Raw genomic sequence first — 15595 nt, forward strand, 5'->3', positions numbered from 1 at the left:
AGGCTGTGGATAGCTTTACAGCACAGTGCTCAACAGCCTGCAGCACCAGGGAGGCCCCCACAGTTTCCTTTTTTGCAGTATTCATAGTTTGACCCAATAGGTCCCAGAGAAAATGGCCTCTTGGGGAAAACAGTATTTTCAGACAACTTACTTTATGGTGGCACAAAAGAGGTGGTCCATGTGTTTAATTGGACCTAACCATAATCCAGGAAACCTTTCCAAGGCAAAAAGGACCCTAACTTGCAGGGCCCTTTGAGTTTGGAAAAAGGATTGTATCCAAATGCCTCCCAAGGTTACCAACTTGTACTTATTATGTCCTGCATGTTCTCTCACTGGGTAGAAGCCTCCCTATGCAGAAGGACAATGGCTCAGTCACTAGGCAGGTCACTGCTGGACCTATCCAGCGTGGGGAGTCTCGCTGACCTGCACTGTGACTACAGAGTCACTAAAGGACACATCACAAAGGAAATTTGTAAAATCTGACCATTTACTACGACAGACCGTGACTGATAAAATGTAAATTTAACGACATTTTCCAGTTGCTGTAGTAGGCACTAAGGGAAACAATAAGGGGTGAAGGGCTAGATCATAATAGGAAGGTAGATATGATCTGCCACACCTCCTTAGAGGAAATATTGATTAGTTGAAAGATGTGAAATGTTCCCTGATGTTGGCAGAAGGTGCAATACTCTAATGAATGCATGAATAAGATTATTATGACCACAAGGAATACTGTGAGGACATTATGAACACTCTGGGACCTCCTCAGTGTGTTGTAGGCAAGCGAGCAAAGCCATCTGATAGGCTTGAATCACAGCAGCTGCCCTGTTCTGTGAAGCAGCCACTGCAGGAATCCGGTGTCTATGGGAAAATTAACCTTCCACCTCCACTGTGACCAAGGAGCCAGCAAAGGACAAGCATGAGCCTTGGCATCGCTATGATGTTTTCTTTCAAAATCTGAAAAGTGATCAAATCCCAGCATTTCCCAGAGGAAAATCGATGCTCTCTACATACAGAAGGCATCGACATTTCTCTAGGTTAAGATAAATTCAGAAAATCAAAAGATCTAAACCTATTGATGAAAACCAGAAGCCTCCTGCCCAAAATTCAACACAGTCTTACATCAGTGAGCCATTGGCCTGCCCTCGTCTGCACATTTGCTCCTCTGCACAGGGTGTATAAACTGATCTCAAAGTTGATTGCTGGAGCAGTTCTCACAGCGTAAAACCTGATGGACTGTTCCTGGGTTTGAGTCCTCACTTTGGTCACCTAACAAATTCCTTGTCTAACTATCACTAAGGTTTTATTTCAGTCAATAATGTCTGTCTCCCCATCTCACAGTCTCACCCCATCTTCTCCAGCCACAGTGGACTCAGTGTCCTGCAGAGACTTGAGCCATCACTGTGGAAGTGCAGGCCCCTGTGTTGTCCACCAAGGTGCTGGCAGCAAAGCCAGGCTTGCTGAAGCCAGGGGGAAGGAAACAGTGTGGACACCCATGAGGGATGGGAGGCCTGGGGCAGAAACCATAACTCAGGGTGGGTGGGGAGTGGACTATGACCTGCCTTCTCTCTACTGGCTCTGCTCCCTGTGCTGGGCTTAACCTCCACCCCAAGGCCCTCTCCCAAGCTGCTGCCTTAGCCCAGAAGTAGTTCTCATGGGGCCCCTTACTGACTTGGGCAGAGGAGGGAGGAGAAAGAGAGAGAAGTCAGAAATGGTGAAGTGAATGGAGGGAACAGAATGAGGTGAGGGGAAGTGTGTGGCCATCCCACAAAAATGCAAAAACAGACTCTTGCACACCCTGTGTGGCTTTCACCAAATGGGTCCATTCATTACCTCCCACAACATTATTTCTTCCACATTATTCCAGGGCCAAGGTCTCAGCAAGATTCAGGGTTCTCAGAATTAGGAAGGGAGGGCCTCCCCGGTGGCGCAGCGGTTGAGCGCTGGGTTGCTAAGCTGCCCGCAGCCTCTGCAGCACCGGTTCGATCCCCGGCTGCTCCCTGGCCACAGAAGGAGGGTCCCACATGGCGCGCAGACTTCTCCTGCCACCCGCTGCTCCCCTCAGCAGTGTACTTCGTCAGTCTGCCTGTTCTGCTCCCTGCTCTGGCTCTGGTGAATTCTCTCACCCTCCCGTGCTTCTGACTGTACCCAGTGCTTGTATAAATAAATAAATAAATCTTAAAAAAAAAAAAGAATTAGGAAGGAAGCTGAGACCTCTTGAACCTACTCCAGACACCACAAGATCTTGGGAGATCCCTACATTCCCCACCCACTGTAAAAACAGACATGAAAAAACTCTGATTGGTTTCTGGAACACAATCGCTACTGGAGGTGTGGCAGCATCAGCAGTCCCCAGGGAGAGATGAAGGAGCTTGTGAGAAGGTAAGTGAGGCCTGGGGGAGGTGGACAGGACCAGCCTGGGTCTTTGCATGGCTGGGCATCCCCACCCACCACTGCCCTGTAAATGCCGCATCCTCACCAGTCTGTAGGTGTTTCCTCTGACCGCTCCTCTAGGGACAGTCCATGATTCAGTCTCTCCTGCAGCCTTGGTCCTGGGCCAGCTTGAGTGCCCCAGAGAGATTCCAGACTCACCCCAGACCCAATTCACTCTCTATGCCTTGATGGGCATTTTAATACAGGGAATTTTCCTCAAGGCAGTTGTTATTCAGTGGTATGGAGGGGAGGAAGGAGACAAAGACAGGGAGAGGAAAGCAGCTAAGGGAGTCAGAGGGAGCAGAAGGGGAGGGAGAAGAGTGAGGTGGGCTCCTGAGGGGACAAATGTGACTTCATCAACTTCCATAAGAACCAACCTGGCAGCTCCCCTGTGCGCCCCCCTCTCCAGCCCAGGTCTCAGATAGAGAATCCAGAAAGGGGCCCCAGTTTTCCTGACATCTTGGAGTAGGGAAAACCAAAGCAATCCTTGCTAGCATTAACTTTATAGAGGCTAAGCTAGACTAAATCTCATTATCTCCTTAGAATTTGGTCATCCAATGGAAATGTAAAATAACACCGTTTTCTATCCCCACACAGAGTATCCAGGGAAAAAGTCTGATTGTGCTCTTGTTATAGGGCAGCCCCGATACAAAACGGGGTGCCTGACTGTGGGTCCTCACCCGCGCGCTTAAAAGGACTTATCAATGCTCTACTGCAGGCACACGTGAAAGGTTAATAAAGGGTTTATTTACAAGGGAAGGGCAAATGAGGAAATGTACAGCTCAGGGAGAAAAATGGGAGACAAAGTTTTAAATGCGTCCTACCCAATCCGCCAATCAGGAATCCCAAATGGCACTCTGAGAGCTGGCCGCAAGCCAGGAGCTGTGAAGCCAGGAGGCGAGCGATAGCGAGCCCCCAAGTCCCACGTGTCTGGTTTTTATACCAACCCTGGCTGCTTAACTCCACCCTCAGGTCCCAGCCACCCTCCCTTTAGTGGTGACGGGATTTGTCTTTCCCAATGTCCTGATGGCTTTGGTCTGGAGTGGGGGTGGAGTCCACAAAGCCTGTATGGAATAAGCTCAGGACATGCTTTCCCCCAACACTCTCTCCCCACTCTTTCCTGACCTCTCCCCTTCCCCCTCTGGAGGTCACAGTTCTATGGTCAGCCTCAAGGGTTAGGTTCAATGTTTGTCTTTGTCTAAACCTGTTTGGCTTTTCTCTACTCCACATGTTAGTAACACCATCAGGAATTTATCTTTCTCCTTCTGGCTTACTTCACTTAGTATAATCCCTTCCAGTTCCATCCATGCTGTCACAACTGGCTTCAGTTTATCATTTTGAACACGGAATAATATTCTATTCTGTACATATACTACATTTTTATTGATCCACATCTGTTTTGGGGCATTTAGGCTGTTTCCATAGTGTGACTATTGTAAATAAGCTGCAACAAACATGAGGATGCAAGTTCCCTCTTTTATTAATTTATTTATGTCCTTTTGATAGATACATAGGAGTGGAATTGCTGGGTTGTGTGGCTGATCCATTTTTAATCTTTTTGGAATCTCCTTACTGTTTTCCTTGGTGACTGAACTTGTCTACATTCCCACCAACAGTGTAAGTGGGTTCCTTTTTCTCCACATGCTCACCAGTACTTTCTGTTTCTGGGCCGTTCTCCCTGGAGTGAGGTGGTTTCTTATTGTGGTCTTGATTTGTGTTTCTGGATGATAAATGATGATGAACATCTTTTATTTACCTATTGTCCATCTGTATATCTTCTTTGAAGAAATGCCGATTCTGTTATTTCCTTTTTTTTTTTTTAAGTTGTATAAGCTCTTTGTAGAACTTTCATAGCAGCCCCTTTTTGGATGTATGGTATAAAAATATTTTCTGTCATTAAGCAGAGTTCTTCTTCATTTTTGTTATGTTTTCTTGCTTTTTTAGTTTGATGTAGTGCCAATTATTTATATTCTCATTCCTTTCCTTGTTTCTAGGAACAAATCCACAAAGACAGCATTGAAGCTTACATTGTGGAGTGATTTGCCTATGTTTGTCTTCAGTGTATTTTACACTTCCATATCTTACTTCCAAGTCTTCTATCCGTATAGAGTTCATTTGGTGTATGGTGTGAGATAGAGGTCTCATTTCATTCCTTTGCTGGTGGCCATCCAGTTTTCCCAGTACTATTTATTAAAGAGGTTTTCTTGGTCCAGTGTATATTCTTAGCTTCTTGTCACATATTAACTGTCCAAATATGTGTTGGTTTATTTCTGGAATCTCAGTTCTATTCCAATGACCTGTAAGTCTGCTTTTGTTCTAGTACCATGCTGTTTTAATTATTGTGGCTTTTTAGTATATTTGCAGCCTGGATGTGTGATACACCATTTTCCTCTTTTTTGTCAGGATAAATCTGGCTCTTATGGGTCTTTAGGGGTACCAAATGAATTTCAGTAATGTTTGTCCCATTGTCTTTGAAGAATGCCACTGTTATAGTATCTCAACCCAAAAGAGTGGGCCCTTTGCCTTCTAGGGATTCACCAGAGAGTGCATGTGGTAGCTGAACCAGGGAAGGATTTATTAGAGAGACACATGCATGAGGGAGCCACTTTGGGAAAGCAGACTATGACCTAGTTCTCCCAAGGGAGTTAAGAGGAGCTATTTAAAGGAAAAGTCCCCAAAGTAGAGAAGAGGAAGGCAGCGTCCTACCTTGTTGGGCTACCACAGGCCTGCATGCATGGTTACATTCCAGCTGTGCGTGTGGGTGCTCAGCTTTCTCCCTCCAGGAAATGGTGACATAATCATTAGCTAGGATCTAAATCTACCAGGGTGCTTCACGTTAGTGTAGTGGGCCGAATTGCTTGTACAGGGCTTGCCATTCCATGATTTAGTCCACCTGTTCAAACAGGATTGGGACAACTCATCCTACTACCCACAATTTCTTTTATCTTGGCTATCTCACACTGAGGTGGAGCTAGTAAGAATGGAGATTATTGTAACAACCGAGTAGTTACAACTGAGTAGAGAAACCAGATTCCCATGGCACCAGCCATAGGGCAAAATAGTCTTTTCCCCACAGCCTGAATGGTGGGGTGTGCTGGCTGTGTTGGTGCTGCTGGTTCCTGTGGGCCAGTCAGCACAGGCAGCTTAAAAACAGCAAGCAGAGAAGGAAGTTTCCCAGCCTGCGGCCCCAGTATGCTGCCTGTGGGACAGCAGGCCCAGAGCACTCATGGCAGAGGTAGCAGGCGGCCATGGCTCCCTGGTCCTGCCATCCCAGAGCAAGCAGCTGTGGGACTCTGGCACCAGAGACAACCTTGAACCCTGTGGTCAGTGGCACAGGGGTGCCAGAGACCAGCTCCGGTGAACAGGGTTGAGAGAGGAATCCGAAAGAACCTATAAATATTATAAAGAAATGACAGACACAGCATAGAGTTTTAAGAGAAGCAGGACCCAGGGGACGCAAGGCCTCTCACTCTGGCCTCAAGTGTCCCGAGTGCCCAGTGCAACTCATTTTTATTGCTATGAGCCACCTCCTCCCCTCCTTGTTAGTTACTAGACAATGAATCATTCTCTTAGTAGTTATCCTAGTCCGGGCACATATTCACTGCCAAGGTTCTGCGTTATCAGGTATATGCTACTCCCTTTCTAATCTTGCGGGTTTCTCAGGCTTAGCTTTGCTGACACAAGAAAGGACATCTTGGTCTAGACATGGGCCAGTCTTCCAGCCCATGCTGATCAGTCTTCCATTCATGACCGAGACATTCTCCTTGTCTCAGCACTTCACGCATTAGGGGTCTCCAACACAGGGGCACTTGGAGGAGCACGGGACCCCACGGGGCAGTTCTGGGGCTACTGATCCCTGAAGCTCTAGCAGAGGCATCCACAGAGTGCCAGATCAACATGGCAGTCTCCTAGCAGAGACCACCCTGCAGCAGCTCAGCTCAGACCATTATCCCAGTGCTGTTGCAGGCTCCTCACCCTTGCACTGTCACACCCAACTCACTGAAGGGGTGCTGGGTACAGAGTGCTGCAGGCTCCAATTTGGCCCACTCCAGCCCATAAGCCTGCCTTTGGGTAAGTCGAATGTATGCAAGCACCTGGCTTTTTCCCTTTTAAATCTGGTACTCAGATCATAAATGGACTAATCAGACAATGAAACAACCAGGTTTGAGCTCAGTTTCACTACTGGTGTAACTTTATAAATAAACCTCTTGTTGTTGGACCCTGAGCCTGAATGGTCGGGCAATTGTGCACACAGGTGAGACCCCATTGACAGTGACCTGTCCTCCACCTTGGCACTGTCCTTGGCACTGTTTTGGTACTGTTGTTAGTATCATTCTAGTAGTTATTCTTCACCACTACTTAACTCATAGGAAAAAAATGCCCAAGTCAGTTTCAGTTCAAAATATCCTGGTTGATCAGCAATCAAGAAAGATAAACTCATGCCATTCATAGCAACAAGGATGGAGCTGGAAGGGATTATGCTCAGCGAAATAAGTCAGGAGGAAAAAGAAAAATATCAGATGGTTTCACTTATAGGAGGAACATAGGGAAACGATACAAGAGATCATGGAAAAAAAGACAAAACTAGCAGACAAACTATAAATTGGTCACATTCGGCAGGAGAGGGGGGAAGGGGAGGGAGCAAAACAGGGGAGGGTAGACCACAAGAGTCTATGACAGTTCACGGATGTCTTGGTGGTGATAATTTTATTGGGACAGCACCTCAGAGAAGAAATCAAATATTGTACAAAAATGAACAACAATATAAAAAATATATAAATAAAAAATAAATAAATAAAACTTAAAAAAAAAGTCCTGGTTAAAGCATTAAAAATTACCTTCCTTATCTCATTCTCAAATACATAAATGTAATAATATCTGATATGATGACATTAACATACATAAATAGCAATTTCTCCACATTCCAAAGTACAAGCTCTAAGGAAAATATTTATTTAGTTAGTTTTATATTTCAAAAAATATTATATGACATAAATTGGCTTTTTTTTAGGCAGTGCCATCTTTACTTGAAGGACTTGGTAAGTTGGCAGACATTTTCTTGAAAATGAATGTGAGTGTGTTCCTTTAAGTAAGTCAACTGACAGTAATTTGCCTTGATAAAATATAAAATCCCAGAGAAAAACAGAATTATGGAAAATTGTGTCCACTTCACTATGATATGTTCATCACTATAAATTTGACAACGTACAGTAATGAATAACTACTTTTGGGATCTGTGGTAAAAAAATATATGATTGATAATTTGATTCCACTGCAATTGACACTGAAGATCATATAACCTAATGAAACAAAGCATTACTTTTAAAAATCATAAAACATACAAGACAATCATTAGGCAAAAGAGGCCTATAGCATTAATATGACAGAATGTAAATTGTTTGTTTTAACTTTGCAAATAACCCATGAGAAACTACCACATTATAGTTTTATTTTAGTACCAAAGTTGATATTCATAATTATCTGGAAAAGTTATTAAAATACTACTTTAATATATTTGTGTGAGGTGATTTTTTTTTCATAGACTTCAACCAAAACAATTGATTAAATAAAGGGGAAAATATGAAGATTCAAGGTCCTATAATAGACAGACAAGAAAGACATTTTAAAAAATGTAAACTATAAAAAATCCACTCTTTACCCTGATTATTTTCAGAAATATGTTTTTCATAAAATCACTTTGTGTTAACATGCAATAGGCTATTAATATTATTCTTTTTTGAGCATTTTTATTTTATTTTATGTATTTTTTACATCATTTTGCATTTTTGCACAATGTATGCATTTTCATCCTGGTTATAGTCCCCATACAATTCCCACCCCCCCTTGTTTTGATCCTACTCCCTCTCCCACCCCAGAGTATCTCTAGTTTATAGTTGCTCATTGATTTTGATTTTCACTTTATTATAATTAGTCTTTTTCCTGGTCCCTTACTTAGGTTTTCAAATTCCTGCATAGAAACATTAATTCAAAAGGGCACCTGCACCCCTATGTTTATAACAGCACTATTTACAATAGCTAAGCTATGGAAACAACCAAATGCCCAAAAATAAATGACTGGATCAAGAAGATGTGGCATATTACTCAGCAATCAAAAAGATAAACTCATGCAATTCACATCAACATGGATGGAGCTGGAAGGGATCCTGCTCAGCGAAATAAGCCAGAAAGAAAAAGAAAAATAATATTGTTCTTAATTTAATAATAACATCATCAAAAAAGGTTTTATTCCTAACATGGTAAATATTGACCGCTATAACCCATATAAAATAAAATAATACTTGTGGTCCTCACTAATTTATAAGACTGTACATAGATCCTGAAAAGAAAATGAGACTTATTGGCTCAGTCCCTGGGCCTGGATCAGGGAGACAGTGAGAGGAGGTGTTGGTGTCCCAGAGGAGGAAACAGAGCGGAGTCCCTGAGTCCCAGAGTCCCAGGTGTGGTTCTCAGTGTCTCAGTCCTGAGTGGGATGTCTGGGGTGGGGAAGGCTACTCTTGGGCATTCCCCATCTCCCTGCCATCCATCTCCCTGCCATTGCATTTCTCCCTCTCACAACCAAAGTGGGGTCCTCCTACCTGGATACCAGCTACTCATCCTAGCTCTCACTTCCTGTTGCCTGGAGGGTTTCTGGAGAAGCCAATCAGCACCACCGAGTCTCCACCGACCACTGGACTCATATTTTCCCCAGCCACGGAGGATGCAGGTCATGAGGCCCCCAACCCTCCTGCTGCTGCTCTCAGGGGTGACCCTGGCCCTGACTGAGACCTGGGGAGGTGAGTGTGGGGGGGAGAGAGAGAGGAGGAGAGGGGAGGATTCCGGGAAACACAGGACTCCAACTTAGTCAGCCCCGTAGTCGCCCCTCAGCCAGGCCTGGCCTAGTCCCTTCCTGTGCCTACCAGGCCCCGCCATGCTCTCGCCCCCTTGAGTATCAGCCCTTCTGAATCTGACGCCCCTTTTCCATCTCAGGATTCAATCTCAGGCCCCCACCCCGCCCGCCCCGTCTCCCCAGCCCGGGTCTCCCTCCCGCCCCCAGGCTCCCACTCCCTGAGGTATTTCTCCACCGCGATGTCCCGGCCCGGCCTCGGGGAGCCCCGCTTCATCGCCGTGGGCTCCGTGGACGACACGCAGGTCGGGAGGCTCGACAGCGACTCCCCGGGCCAGAGGATGGAGCCGCGGGCGCCGTGGGCGGGGCAGGTGGGGCAGGAGGATCCGGATGAGGAGACGCGGAACCAAAGGAACAACTCACAGTTGTTCCGAAAGGGCCTGGACACCCTGCGCGGCCTCTACAACCAGAGCGAGGCCGGTGAGCGACTCGGGTTCGGGGCCAGGTCACCGCCCCCGTCTCCACGGACCGGAGCGGGGAAGGGGGTGTTGGGGGGGGTCGCCCGCAGTCTCGGGTCGAGGTCTCTCTCCAGACCGCTCGACTCGCCTGCCCTCGGCCGAAGGAGAGCCCGCGGGACTAAAACCCGTTAAGTTTCCTTCTCAGTTTAGTTTTATTCCCGGGACGGGGGCGGGGTGCGGGCGGGGTGATCCCGGGCTGACCGCGGGGGATGGGGGGGACAGGGTCTCACACCATCCAGAACTTGTGCGGCTGCGACGTGGGGCCCGACGGGCGCCTCCTCCGCGGGTACAGTCAGGTCGCCTACGACGGCGCCGATTACCTGGCCCTGAACGGGACCTGCGCCCCTGGACCGCGGCGGACACGGCCGCTCAGATCACCCGGCGCAAGTGGGAGGCCAGCGGGGAGGTTCAGCACTTCAGGAAATTCCTGGAGGGCAGGTGCATGGTGTGGCTGCTCAGATTCCTGGAGATGGGGAAGAAGGTGCTGCAGCGCACAGGTAAGAGGGGCCAATAACTCTCCAGATCTCCCCCAGGCTGTCATCCCACAGGGACTAGGAAATAATAGTGAGAAAACCGCCCCCTTCTGGTCCAAGAGGGAGGAGTCCTCTGGGGTTTCCTGTTCAGTACTAGTGAGACTCCCCCAGAGGCCATGCTCTTCCTGAAGGGCAATTAAGGAATCCAGTCAGTCTCTCCTCGGATGGACAGGAGACCATCCCTGAAAGTACCGTTCACAGGATCTTTTTGACACCGCAGCCATCTTGAAACCCTCAATTTCTCTACTAGGTGTTGCTTTTCGTCTGAGAACAATTTTGAATCTGATTCTGAGGCAGTCCCTTCTGCCCACATCAGGAGCAGAAGTCTGTGTTCTCCTCCTCAGAGACCTGCATTCTCCCAACAAGGGTTCTCTCCCTTATTCTTTTCTTTTTTAAGATTTATTTATTTATACATACAAGAATTTATACATACAGGCCAAAGTTGTGGGGGGGTGAAGGATTCACCAGAAATAGAGTGGGGAGCAGAATAGGCAGACTGACGAAATACACCGCTGCGGGGAGCAGCGGGCGTGGCAGGAGAGATCTGCCAAACCGGCGCTGCAGAGGCTATGGACAGCCTCACAGCGCAGCGGTCAACCACCTGCACCACCAGGGGAGGCCCTCACCCTTATTCTACAACTCTCAACAGAGGGCCTCCCCGGTGGCGTAGTGGGCAGAGTGCAGCGCTGTGAAGCTGTCCGCAGCCTCTGCAGCCTCTGCGGAGTGGGCGGACCCCCTGCCTGCCAGGAAGATACCCACAAGGCCTGGCAGACCTCTCCTGTCTTGCCCGCTGCTCCCCTCAGCGTGTTTTTGGTCAGTCTGCCTGTTCTGCTCCCTGCTCTATCTCTGGTGAATTCTCTCAACCTCCTGCACCTCTGGCCTGTACCCCAGTTCTTGAATAAATAAATAAATCTTTAAAAAAAAAAAAACTTTCAACAGATAAGGAACTATCCCAGATTCCCCAGACAAGGCTGGTTTCTGGATTTTGTCCTCCGTTTTTCCAAACCACTGTCCAGTCCATGTTGAGGATGTTCACATGAGGCTACTTCAGTGTCAATGGAGGAAATACAATGTGTGAATTTTCTGACTCTTCCCCTCAGATTCTCCCAAAACACAGGGAACCCACCACCCCATCTCTGAACATGAGGTCACCCTGAAGTGCTGGGCCATGGGCTTCTACCACGCGGACATCACCCTGACCTGGCAGTGAGATGAGGAGGACCTGATTCAAGACACAGAGCTGGTGGAAACCAGGCCTGGGGGCAATGGAACCTTCCAGAAATGGGTGGCCATGGTGGTGCCTTCTGGAGAGGAGCAGAGATACACATGCCATGTGTAGCATGAGGGGCTACTGGAGCCCTGAGTCCTAAGATGGGGTGAGAAGGGGGACATGGTCACAGAGGCTTTTTTCAGGGGAATCAGGAGCCCTTCTGGAGACCTTCAGAGAGTCAGGATGAGGCCTGGGTAACAGGATCTCACCTTCCCTGCCCTTCCAGTGCCTCCTCCTCAGCCCACCATCCCCACCACGAGCATCATTGCTCACCTGGTTCTCCTTGGGGCTGTGCTCACTGGAGCTGCAGTGGTGCAGCTGTGATGTGGAGGAAGAAGAGCTCAGGTAGGGAAGAGTGGCGGGGGTGAAGGGGGTCTTGTCCACTGGGGGCTTTCAAGTCCCAGGGAGAACTTGCCCTACCTGGTTAATGGGAAGTACCATTAACATGTTGCCCAGTATGGAGCTGATTGCTAACACATTTGTGTAAAACACATATGAATATGAATCACAAATTGTTCACCTTGATATTTCTGGTGATGGGGAGCTGATTCCCAGAAAATGTCAGAGGGGAAGATCGTGGCTGAGGACAGATTCCAGGAGGGGTTGGTCGAGTCTCTCCTCATCTCTTACTTCACATTTCCTGGTTCTGCCCTGGGTCTTCAGTTACAGTTCTGGAAATTTCCCTGGACTTTCCTAAATTCCTTTAGGACTTCATGGGCTGACTCCTCCCTGGACTTACATGATCCTTCATCCCACAGGTGGACAGGAGGAAGATACACTCAGGCTACAGGTAAGTGTGGATCAGGGGTTTGATCCCTGAGCACCTGGGAACAGTATAGATGGAGCCCATGAGGAAGTCACCCTCATCAGTCCCTCCTGTGGTCTCATCTCTCATGGCTCTGACCAGGTTCTGTTTTATTCTCCCCCCAGGCAGCAACAGTGCCCAGGGCTCTGATGTGTCTCTCAGCCCCTAAAGGTGAGACCCTGGAGGCCTGTGGTGGGAGGGGCTGGGGCAGAGAGAATGGGACCAGGTTATGGGGAAGCTGTGAGTAAGACATTCTGAGAATGAGGGGGACTGTTGAGAATGTTAACACTTATGTGATTCCCAAACTTTGTTCCTGATCATTTTCCTTCACAGTGTAAGACAGCTGCCTTGTGGGGGCTGAGTGATGCAGGGTTTCTTCTTGTTCCCACTTTGTGACTTTAAGTTCTACTCGTTTCCCTTGTTGCAAAGGGCAACTGCATGTGTCTGTATTCCTAATAGCATAATGCCTACCAGGCCCCCTCCCCATACTGACTGTCTTCTCTCCTTGATGGCATCCCTGTTCCAGCAGAGGTGGGGCTGAGCTGACTATAGCCTGTCTTTACTTTGTGTCTGTTTCCTTATTGAAAATAATAATCTAGATATGGAATTATTTTTTTCTATTTTTGTCATGGGGTTGATGGTTTAATAAAAATATTCCTAAAATTTGCAAGGAGGCAAATGGGAGCTCCAAAGCCCTTCCAGAATCTCTTATTTGCTTTGCTTAGTCTGTGCAGATGGGGACAGGAGAGGCTGTGAGGTGCCAAGGGGGCGGGGCCTGTGTCCAGTCTGTGCTCAGTACATCGTGGGCTTTGACGTGGTCCCTCCTCAGGGGTCATCTCTCTGCTCTTTTGTCCTTGTCCTTCAGAGGCACCTGAAGGGCTTTGATACTGACACAGGGCTTTTCTAGTAAGGGCTAGCTCTTATACTGGGAGATGCTGCAGAAATCTCCCCCCTGTGATAAAAACACAGCTCAGGAGCTTTGCAAGAATTAGCCAGCACAAACCTGTTGGGCATGAATAGCACACCTGGGATTGAAAATTGAGGGTGCTTGATCAAGGGGCCAGAATGTGAGAATGGCTAAGGAAATGTTCATTCGTTTGGGAGCACTGTCCCAGGATATGGATTTATCATGGATACCAAGCATCAATCCCACCACTAAGACCTATGTAGACTGGAAAACATGAGCCCCAACTCATGACAAGTTGACATGACTTAGCTGCCCTGCACATGGGAGAAGATGGGACAGTGTGGTTGAAAGAAAGAAGATATTTCATGAGGCCAGAAGAGCACCAGAGGACTACGTTCCACAAGAGGACTCAGAGGACACGCCAGGTGTGCTGGTGAGGGTGACCTGCCTCACTGAGAACTTTGGGGTGTTTTCCTTTCCCGGCCAGGAATGATGGAGGGAAAGGTGGTCCCACAGTTGGCTCATTCATATCCATAGGGTGGGGGCGGCCCTGAGGAGACAGAGGCCAAGGACTTAACTGGAAAATGCCAGAGGCCACAATGACCAGAGCAACCCAGCTCGGCAGTTGGAGGAGCTGTGGGCCCAGAGGAGGCTGTGGAGAAGGTAACAGGGCTGCTCTCCTCTCCCTTCCCCGTGGATTGAAGACATTCTTGCTGCCCAGTGAATCGTGTCCCTGGACTTTAATAGGTAGAGACCCACTCAACAAATACAGAACACATATCTCTTTACTGAAAAAGGATAAATGGATTGAGAACTACTAGAACCTCATACAAACAAAATAAATATTCATAACGTAATACTTTTGACTCAGATAATTACTCAAGAAAATGATTAATTCTTAAACAACTGCAGGAACTCTAGGCTTCCACATCCACAGATACAGGAAAAATTCATTCAGCAGACAAAATTAAAACGTCCCTGGATTTCGAATAACTATTACCATATATTCACAATATCCACTGAAGATAAAAGCCATAGAAGGCAAACTTCTTACAATCCAATTTAAGAAAGGAACTCATTATGCCCTGTACTGGTAACCAAAAAAAAAAAAAAAAAAAAAGGAAGAAGAAAACAAGAAAAGAACAAATGAGAAAGGATGGAGACTATATAAGGCCTAAAGACCGTGAACACTGGCCACACCACCCCACCCTTGGTTCCTAATGCACTTGCATTGCTGTCTTTTACTCCATCTCAAGACCTCACCCATTTTCAGTAATCTACCTGTGGAGTGCTTCCTTTTGCACACCAGCTCACCCCAATGGGCAATATATGCTTCCCTTCACTGGGAATCATTCCAGTTCAAGTGAACTAAACCCCAGGGACACATGAAAATCCCCACTTCTCTTAAATTCTAAAAATCAACCTCTATGACCTTAAATTTCCTCATAATTCACCAAAATCCATATGCAGAAGTAGAACAACTTCTATGCTCCAAACCTCTAGCAGATTCTCAACAAGATATTCTCTATCTTCTCCAGTAACTGGCATTGGAGGAACATAGAGGTCTACAGAGAAACTGCAATTTTGTCCAAAATTGGTCAAATACCAAGGGCACAAACTTTTAGAAGAAGGACTTTTAATAGACCCAAGTGGAGACAAAGAGGTCCTAAGTTTTCCAACATCTAAAACCAAGAGAAAATAGAGGAGATTGGGGACTGGGAGGCTACTGTTGAAATTGGATCTCATCAATTTTCAACATTAGTGGAACCCTTAGATGTGTCCTGACAGAGGAACAACTAGATCATCTACATTGGACCCAATTCATACACAATGAGAGATTTAAACGAGACTTGAACCTGGCACTAGCACCAGGTCTTTACACACATGAATTCCTCTTTTTCCTGTTCATTCCCAGACATAAGGGGTTACTTCAGGGGTCTTACAATATGGGGATTGTCACAGACCTCTAGGGTACTACAGTCAGCAATCAGATTCAATGGCAAGGACTATGTGTCTTAGGGCTATGAGGAAACCATATCTTAGGGCTACTGAGGAAAAGAGTATTAATTAAGACCTTATTTGCCTGTGGTCCTCATTCAGTTGAAGCTCTGTTAGAGTCACATCATAGCCAACCCTACTCTGTCAGCTGATGAACCTATTATGAAATCCCCTGATAGGACTTCACTCAGATGCAGCAAGCTGAACCCAGCTACTCTACTTCCAGATGAAATGGACTCAACAGAACTCAATCATGACTACATAAAGCTAACTGATTCACTCTGGAC

The 15595-nt window shown here is 47.0% G+C and overlaps 1 protein-coding gene and 1 pseudogene across 2 annotated transcripts in view; both read left to right on the forward strand.

The window, feature by feature from the left end:
* Positions 1-12572, forward strand: part of LOC311188227 (patr class I histocompatibility antigen, A-2 alpha chain-like) — a gene marked incomplete at both ends in the record, with an annotated part of 424961 nt that extends 412389 nt beyond the window's left edge. Inside the window, one exon of the mRNA XM_084259377.1 lies at positions 12529-12572. Coding sequence (XP_084115503.1) covers positions 12529-12572 — 44 coding nt within the window. The remainder of the gene's footprint in view (positions 1-12528) is intronic.
* On the forward strand, positions 10005-11796 carry LOC311167634 (class I histocompatibility antigen, Gogo-B*0101 alpha chain-like; annotated as a pseudogene). Its single transcript has 2 exons — positions 10005-10292; positions 11429-11796. The product of its transcript is annotated as a class I histocompatibility antigen, Gogo-B*0101 alpha chain-like (transcript).
* Positions 12573-15595: the final 3023 nt, after the last annotated feature.

Source organism: Talpa europaea (assembly GCF_964194135.1).
Source record: "Talpa europaea genome assembly, chromosome: 2".
In the NCBI taxonomy this organism is placed as follows: domain Eukaryota; kingdom Metazoa; phylum Chordata; class Mammalia; order Eulipotyphla; family Talpidae; genus Talpa; species Talpa europaea.